Raw genomic sequence first — 9,214 nt, forward strand, 5'->3', positions numbered from 1 at the left:
TGTTTATACATAACTCGAGATTTAAGTTAATATTTATCGTAGAATTTCGATTAAATATTGTAAATGCTGTTCAAAAGACCAATAATTCAATTCTTAGTCTTTTTTTCTTGAGAAATGACCAAATATTCATTTGGAAAACTGACTGGATAAACAATTGTATGACTGCTGTCCCTTACCGCTAAGAGGGGCTATAAAAGACGAGGGGTCTGGGTACATGCTCCCGGATTCTGAGGCTTATTCCTAAACCCTGCAGGGTTGAGTCCCGAGACAACTAGACAAAGTAAACCCACGACCGTCCTAAGTGGGGGAGAGCTAGAAAATGCACATCTTATGCACATTTTTTTTTCAGAGCTAGAAAATGCACATCACACACGGCTTTTGTTCTCCTGGCCAGGAAAATGTCACACATAAATACACGGCTCTCTTCTCCCGGGTCAGGAAACTTCCACACATGTATGTATGTGTGTAGTAGGGAAAAGGTTACATTGAATTATGAGTAAATGGATAAGCATATTACCTTCTATCATACAACTTATGATGCAAATGATAAAGAAGACTCCCCATAGAAATGCATATACTTATGCTAGGCAAACCTATTTTCATCATACAATTGATATATTAATATAACAAAAGCTAAAATAATGAATCTTTCGACACAGGTTTTACCGTGTATGAGAATAAAACTTACCAACATATTGGCAGTGGGCAGTTGGATGTCTGGCACAGGAATGAATATTTCATTTGGTTGGACTGAGCATGCTTTCTCTGAAGTGCTTACAATCGCATCTCGAATGCAGTCCTTAGTTTCAGCAGAAGACCTCAAATTGTCATGAACTGCCTCCTTTCCTCCAATACTCTGCAAAGAGAGTAACACTGATAAACAACTCACCCACTTCAAAATTAACAAATAAGGAATGCTGATAATCTCAATGAAACAGGATTTTTGTAATTTTATCAATGCCATTAAATGAAAATTGAAATGCGTCTGCAAATCAATCAGCCATAAACTACATGGCTGTTAGAATCAACATTGGGCAAGAAGATTCTTGGTGAAACTCAGGTCATACTATTATGGCTTTATTATAGCATCACATGGGCCATGAGAAGGCCTTCAAATCGTGTCATTCACAGCAAACTCATGTTACCCCGGGAATATCAAGGTCATGCAAAGAATCTTAACTCCCTTCTTTTAAACTTGCAAGCTAGTACATAAAATAGAACTTTAGGGTGACAATTTTCACAGGTAAATTACATTTATGTGTACATTCATTCAAGGGTAATTTCATGGGTTCATTTATTGGGACAATAACTAGTAAGGTGAGGTGGTGTAAGTACGACATCCCTCAAGAAGATCGTATTTCCGTTCGCGAGGCACGTAGCGGTCATGCAACATATTCCACATATTGTAATGGAACCAGAGCCGTCTACTTCGAAATATGTACCCCTCGAATTCTTGTTCCACACTCTTAGAAAATATACCCTTCAGTTCATCTCGTAGTTGATGTTGGTTGTGAGGACAGGTAACACCACAGTTCCTTCAGCATCTGCGTATCAGAGGTGCTAGGTAAGAACTATATCTTGTTTTCTATTCTTCATGGATTAGTTTTCTTGGTTACTTTAAATTTTAGAACTCGGATCATTACATTTAGTTTAGATGGGGGTGTCGCACATTTCCCACCATATCCAATCATTCTTTCCTTACAGGGCTACAGGATTGTAGTATGGCTTAAATTTTTAGTTTTTGTCTGGCAATTCTTGAGTTAAACTTTTTTTGTATACATATTAAAAATCATTGTGGACTATAGAACTAGGTTGTTTAATGAGAGTTCCCATATCAACTTTTATTTTTATGGTTGTTTTGATAAAGAAGCTTTTTTAATTAATTTTCATAAAATAATTACCTCGCATTTTTCTCTCACCATAACAATTGCATCTTTTTAAGTGTCATAACCTAAGTTCGATTCAGGCAAAATTGTTTATGCAAAGTTAAACTTGAGACCTTTCCTGAAGCCCTACCAAAATCAAGCTTATATTTTTAGCAGACATATTGTGTGTATTTCCTTCACTGTGTTTAAGACCTGGTAGCATATATTCAATAATTTCGTGCATATTTTGGGGGTTGCTGTCATAATATGAGCAATAATTAATATTGCATGGCGAAATGGTGCACAATTATGTGAGAAAAACACAAAAGGGCTGCCAAATAGTAACGATGACCTAAAGAAGGCACTTGACGAAATTATAATTGGAAGAATGGGGAGAAAATGTGCTAGTATGAATAAATATGGAATATAGTTGTCTAAAAAAGTGGATTTTGAAATGGTTGCTGATCATGCTCATAAAAATAGCATAAAATACCTTTCAAAGACGACAAACATCCTGAAGATTGCTTTTTTGGTCTAATTTCATGGCACAAATTTTCAATTAAAAAACCTCAAAGGATAGAGTATGCAAGGAAAAAAAATTCTGACCTTTTGTGATAAATGCTCAATTTGATTTGTTGCAAAAGACAATCCATGAGTTGCACGATGATAATAAACCAGAATGTACACATAGAATCTGGACAAAACTTCATCTTCTACGTACCCAGGGAAGACAAGAGTCGTTTTCAAGAGTGCATTTTCCTCGACTCATACAATTAGTTTATTAGGTCGTTTGAGCATCATTGTTAATGGCGGAAAGTGCAAATGAAATCAAAGCCCCTCCTTTGATAGTATTCGAAGGGAAACATGCTTGGGATAGTTGGTGCACTCCCAAAAATACAGGATTGTAGTGGAGATTGGATTCTGGCTATATTCAGAGGTAAAATGTCAGATGCTCACTATATTGGGAAAATTCTGGAGATCAATGAATCAGGTGATCCTGTGGTTTGCTTTCCAAGGACATGTTGCGGGACTGAAAAAAGTTTTACCTATCCACAGAATGAGGGTTCAAGCCAAATAACTAGGGAAGACATAACCATATTACCTAAGCCTTCGGTTGGCTGTTGAGAATAAGTTAGCCATTTGCCCATCTTTCTCGGGATAAAACCAAACTTAAAATGAACTAATCAATATTCAATGCTGAATAGTTTGAAGAAATAGTTTGAGTTGTTCCTTTCAATCTAATTTATATATGGATATCTTGTCGTATAAAAACTTGATGCTACTTTATCATTAATTATTCAGCTTCTACACACATTAGCTATTTGTAATACGCGTAAATTAATGTATGCAATTCGAACCATCATTAGCAGAACCAATTTCACCAAAATTCCTTAGTGTAATATCTAATTAACCAGAAGATGCAATAAAAGCCATTTAAAATACCTTGGAGAAGGTATTGGAAGTCATTGGGTTTATAGTAAATAGAAATGATATTAAACTGCAATTCTAAAGTTGTTTATATAAACTAAGACCTAAAAGATTATTACTTTTGATAGAAGCTTTGAAGGCTACTTGCTAACTTAACATAAGATCTTAATATCAATTAATAACCAACATTAGAGTAATTCGTGCTATTGAAATCAATGCTGATATGAACATAATTGATTTATTTTTGTTCTGATTTATTCAAATTGTAGATATATTGTTTATATTAAATGCACTATAAGTTATTCCTAGATAAAAATATAATGTAATTATGGTAGTTATGATTATGATAATAATCCATAAAGCTCTTTCAAGTACTAGACAAAAACTCTAATATCTTGGATAAGGTATTGGATGTGGTGAGTTTTTCATGAACGGTTAAACGTAAGTTCGTACCATAAAGAGTAATGTAAAGCTGAATATCTGGGCAAATCGCACTTAGCCCATGCGCCATGCAATGTGGAAATATGTTGCACATCAGCCATGGGACTCACTTGCCCCACGCACGGGGAAAGTACGATCCCTTGACAAGGCTTTAAGAAAAAAATTACAAAATTACCACTTTACAGAGAGAGGAATGTAAATCCTAAACTCTTATTCGGTTATTAATACATGTATTTTTCAATGAATCTCAGGATTTTAACAAGCCTAGAAAAAAATCCTAAGCTAGTTAAAGTTGATATATGCTATCTAAGGGTAGCTCTTACCACACCTTTGTTATGTAAACAATATATTATTTACCATTAAATAATTTGAATAAAGGTTTTTGTAATCAAGCAGATAAAAATTTTTATGAACCACTGACATAGGTAATTTTAGCAAATAATATTGTTATCAAATCACTCAAATATGATACATATATAAAAATGCATGTATATAATATTTTAACATAACAACGGACAAGTACACTAAATAGCCATGGTGTGTTTAATCATTTTTCTTAATATGCCTTATTGATTTTAATATTTTTATTGAAATATCTTATTGGATACTTTTTGAGTAGCTTATTTACCTTTTAGTACTTGTATACTTATGCATTTCTCTCATCTCTTAATGTTTAATATGACTTTAAACTGGCAAATGAACTTTGAAAACGTCCGCAAATACGATTCTATAAATGACCTAAACTTCAAGAGTTAAAATTTAAACCCAAACAGGAGGTTAAAAGAAAGAGAAAGATATCGAAAACACATCCCAAAAATTATTCGCGTTCATTGATATCCTTAATTCGTAGGTCATACCTGAATTCCAATTACCCACTTTTTTGGCTTGGATTAAATTTTAAACACATAGTTGTACGAAAAGACAAAACGTCTGCGGTCCTCAACACTGAATAAATAAAATCGGAAACACTACGTGGGAAACTGGACTAATTTCACCATTCCCTCGCTCATTGGCGAGGTCCTTTCATATCATTTAATATTGCTCAACTGAAACTCAACGACATCGTCGCCGACCAGAACCCTACCAACCCTCCTGTCTACATTAATGAATCCTTGACATCCTTAAACCGAAAGCTATATGCAATGGCCAGGGGACTTAAAAAAGAAGGTAAAATCAAATACGTGTGGATTCGTAATGGCCGTGTGTTTGCTCGGGTCCATGATGGTGGTGAACGCATTTCTATCCTAGTTGAAACTGACCTTGACTGCTTAATATAACATACGGGGGCCTGTTCTCTTCCCGCAGGCCTACCAATTGCTAATGAAATCAACATTTCCCTCGTCAATTGTCAATCTTTACTGTGTCATATCGACGAATTTCGGGTTCATTTTTCTTCCTGTGTAAGTGATATAATCTGTTTAACCGAAACATGGTTAAAACCAAATATTCCTGATAGCATGGTTGATCTTAGTGAACATTACTTGCTGAGACATGATCGGACCGGGAAAGGCGGTGGCGGGGTTGGTGCCTTCATTCATCATCGACTGAGTTCGTCGGTGCTGGCGACCTCTTCCGCGACCTATGAATGCCGACCCGAGTTCATAGTTATTGAAGTGCATGGTATAAACCTTTCTAAACTTCTTCTATTTGTTGTTTACAGACCTCCAAATGTTGGGTCCTTGACTGATATTGAAGAAACATATACAACTTTTAGTCCAAACTATAAAAACATTGTAATTGTTGGTGACTTTAACGCCGATTTGCTACGGGACAGCTGTCATTCTTCCTTCATCAGGAATTTCATTTTTAATTATAATCTTCATCTGGCCTCAACGCAGCCCACGCATCATACAGAACATAGTCATACTCTCCTTGATCTCTGTATAGTTGATTCCCCTGAAAAACTCTCTTCATTCTCACAATTCCCTGTGCCTTTCCTCTCCGCACATGACAAAATTTTACTCTCTTATTCATTCAATTCCCCTCGTCTTCCTATACCTAAAATTCTCTATCGTGATCTTAAAAATTTCGATACAGCAAAGTTTCAGGACGACCTGCTCACCTTTGACTGGAACAACATATTTAGCTCCTCGTCCATTGATTCAAAATTAGAACTCTTTAATCAGAAATTCTTAGAGTGCATAAATTGTCATGCCCCCCTGCGAACATGCGCACCTAGACGGCCTTCAGCCCCCTGGCTGACTAGTGACATTAAGCAAAAAATGAAGGAACGTGATATTTCACGTAGAATTTTCACACGAACAAAAAGCCAGACTGCTTACACTGAGTTTATCGTCTTGCGTAATCAGGTAAAGCATCTCGTCACGGAAGCCAAGAAAAAATATTATGCAACCACCTTCTCCAATTTGACAGAACCAAACAAGGTCTGGAGGGAACTTAGAAGTCTTGGACTCGTGCAGCGACAAAACAAGCAGCCCTTACATGAATTATCTATCGATGATCTAAACAAGCACTTCACTCCCGCCTTTACCTTCGAGGCAAATAACATTGCTGACATATTCAGTCTCTCTAACCTTGATCCACTTGTACCCTATAACGAGAGAAATTTCTTCTTCCAACACGTAACCCCACACAACCTACGTAAAACGTTATCTCTCTCTAAATCGAACTCAACTGGGGTCGATGGAATCTCAGTTAAATTTATAAAGGCCGCGTCAACTGTACTTCTACCTGTAATACTTGATATCTATAATTTTTCCTTATCGTCATCTGAATTTCCGAATGTATGGAAATATTCACTAATCACACCAATACAAAAAGTTAAAAAACCAACTTCTCCCAGTGATTATCGGCCAATCTCTATTCTGTGCTCTCTTTCTAAATGCTTAGAAAGAATTGTTTTTCAGCAGGTAACGAATTATCTGGACCAATGCAACTTGCATGATCCATATCAATCTGGATTTCGGAAAAACTTCTCTACGCAAACAGCGCTACTCAAATTAACGGATGATATACGTCAAGGAATTGATAAACGGATGGTTACAATTCTGGTACTATTTCATTTCACCAATGCTTTTGGTCTTGTTAATCACGCCAAACTTCTCCACAAGTTGAAAAACCTTAATTTTTCCTGTTCCTCACTTAACTGGTTTTACTCCTATCTAAAAGATCGTCAACAGGCAGTCAAGGACGCGAATGGGAATACATCGCAATGGACTACTGTCCATTGCGGGGTCCCCCAAGGGTCAGTTGTTGGTCCTCTCCTATTTTCCCTGTATGTCCTTGATCTGCCCAGGTGTATTCTAAACTGTAAATATCTCTTATATGCCGACGACCTACAGATTTATTTTCACTGTCATTTGTATGAGCTGAATGATGCAATTTCCAAAGTAAATCAGGACGTTCAGGCCATCACTTCATGGGCTGCAGACAATAACTTTGTGCTTAACCCTAGGAAAACAAAATCTATGTTATTTGGTACCTCAAAACTACTCAAACATGTCGACTTTGATGTTCTGCCCAAGATTTTTGTTGGTGATGCCGAAATATCATATGCAAACTCCGTTAAAAATCTTGGAGTCTTATTGATGCCTAATTTGTCTTGGCAAAACCATGTTAAAGCCATCAGCAATAAGATCAACATGATCTTGTTTCAGCTAAAAATTCATAAAAACCTTATGCCCTCTCATACACGCAAGCAACTTGTATCCTCGTTAATATTCCCCCATATTGATTACTGCTGCCTTGTATATAATGACCTAACCGAAAAGATTAACACCCTGATTCAACGGCAATTAAATATGTGTGTTAGGTTCATTTATGATCTTAAAAAAGATGAACATATATCCCCTTATTTCTCTAAATTAGAATGGCTTAAAGCAAAAACAAGGAGGCAATACATGCTTGCCTCTTTTTTATACAAACTTTTTAATTGCAAACAGCCAGAATACATTATGCAATTTTTTCAGAGTAAAGAGAAATATCGCAATGTTGTAACTAGATTATCAGCTGATTTTTTAATTGTTCCTCAACATCGAACCACTGCATTTGATAATTCATTTTCAGTTGTTGGGTCAAGGCTATGGAATGGTATTCCTGAACCAATCAAAACCGCAAAATCACTGATGTCTTTTAAAAATCTAATCTTCACTAAAATGCTATTACAAGAAAAAATGTAATTGTACCAATATGCCACTATATTCTGTTACAATTTATTTTCTATTTTTTTTGCATGTATCTTATTCTTCTGTGCATTGAGCTCTAATATGAATGTAAGCCCTTGTATGTTCTTAGTGGACCATAAAGGTCCAAGAACAATAAATATTTCTTTATTCTTTATTGCTAATGAACTTATTTAATGCTCCATTAACTTTTGTATCCTAATCAAAGTGCTTTTTAATAAAATTTTCATGCACTAATTTGATGCAGACATAGGTATATCTTAACACTTTGCCCGTCGTGGCTTCATCAAATACACGATTAAGTTACTTTTTCACGTTATTGTCTTAACCTGTTGAACCCACAAATACAAACATATTACTAAAGTTTTAAATCTCGTCGATATGAACGTGAAACTATTAAGGCTTAGCTACACGGTAAACTAATACGAACAAGTTAATATCGACTTACGTGAATGATTTCACATTATTTGTAAGACAGTTACACTAGAATTCCAATGAAAAAAAGACGCACTCACCCTTGAGTAATTTATACACGAAACATTTCTCAGTTCTGCGACCGATTTATGACAAACATTTCTGAAATCATTGAATTCGATGAGCTTTTCCAAGCACAGTGCACATAAAGTGGCAGGCAGGCCATCTCCCACAGCAACCTAAGAAATCAATGAAAATGTATGCAAGAGACCTCAGACATATCGTGGAAAATAAGTTCATAGAACGGAATAAAAAAATAACTCAGGAAATTCATAAAATGTAAACCGTCACTTACTTTTAAGTCGACTAAATCATATAAGGCATCCTCTACAGTTATCTGGCTTGCCACAACTGAAGTGAATATGTGGTAATAATAATCATTTTTCTTCATGCAAAGTCTGCACGGGGTACTCTCCGAATACTTTCCTGAAGACTCCGAGAAATCCCCAATGGTAATACTCATGCTTTCACTGCAATGGCTCATTGAATCTGTATACCAGTTCACTCCAACAAATCATCCACGTATCACTCAGTAATTTCCAAATTCCTAATACATTAAGATCATTTCCATGACGTACACCAATGCAAAAACATTAGACTTATCAAGGAAAAGGGCGTAATAAGTTCACATTTAAATCGGACTTCATAAAGAAATCACATAGCAGCAGAGTAAACAGCAAACGATTCACAAGAATTGAACCTTATTTACACCTTGTAACTGACCAGGTATGCTAGGTTTAGTTCTGATACCGAACTTTAGTTGCGTATTAAACCGCTAGAGGATAACGTATTCAACAGGCCTTCAACCCAAACTAGGTATTTTCAACGATTAGTGGCATAATTTTGGGATTTATTGAGAAATAT

General features: G+C 35.8%; 1 protein-coding gene across 1 annotated transcript; it reads right to left on the reverse strand.

The window, feature by feature from the left end:
- Nucleotides 1-583: 583 nt before the first annotated feature.
- On the reverse strand, nt 584-9,050 carry LOC124170428. Its single transcript, XM_046549149.1, has 3 exons — nt 8,646-9,050; nt 8,392-8,529; nt 584-856 (listed from the first exon to the last, which is right to left on the reverse strand). Exons 1-3 carry the CDS (start codon nt 8,832-8,834, stop codon nt 584-586), a joined length of 600 nt encoding a protein of 199 aa, XP_046405105.1. The 5' UTR covers nt 8,835-9,050.
- Between the last annotated feature and the right edge of the window lie 164 nt (nt 9,051-9,214).

This window comes from Ischnura elegans, chromosome 13 (assembly GCF_921293095.1).
Source record: "Ischnura elegans chromosome 13, ioIscEleg1.1, whole genome shotgun sequence".
NCBI classification, from domain to species: domain Eukaryota; kingdom Metazoa; phylum Arthropoda; class Insecta; order Odonata; family Coenagrionidae; genus Ischnura; species Ischnura elegans.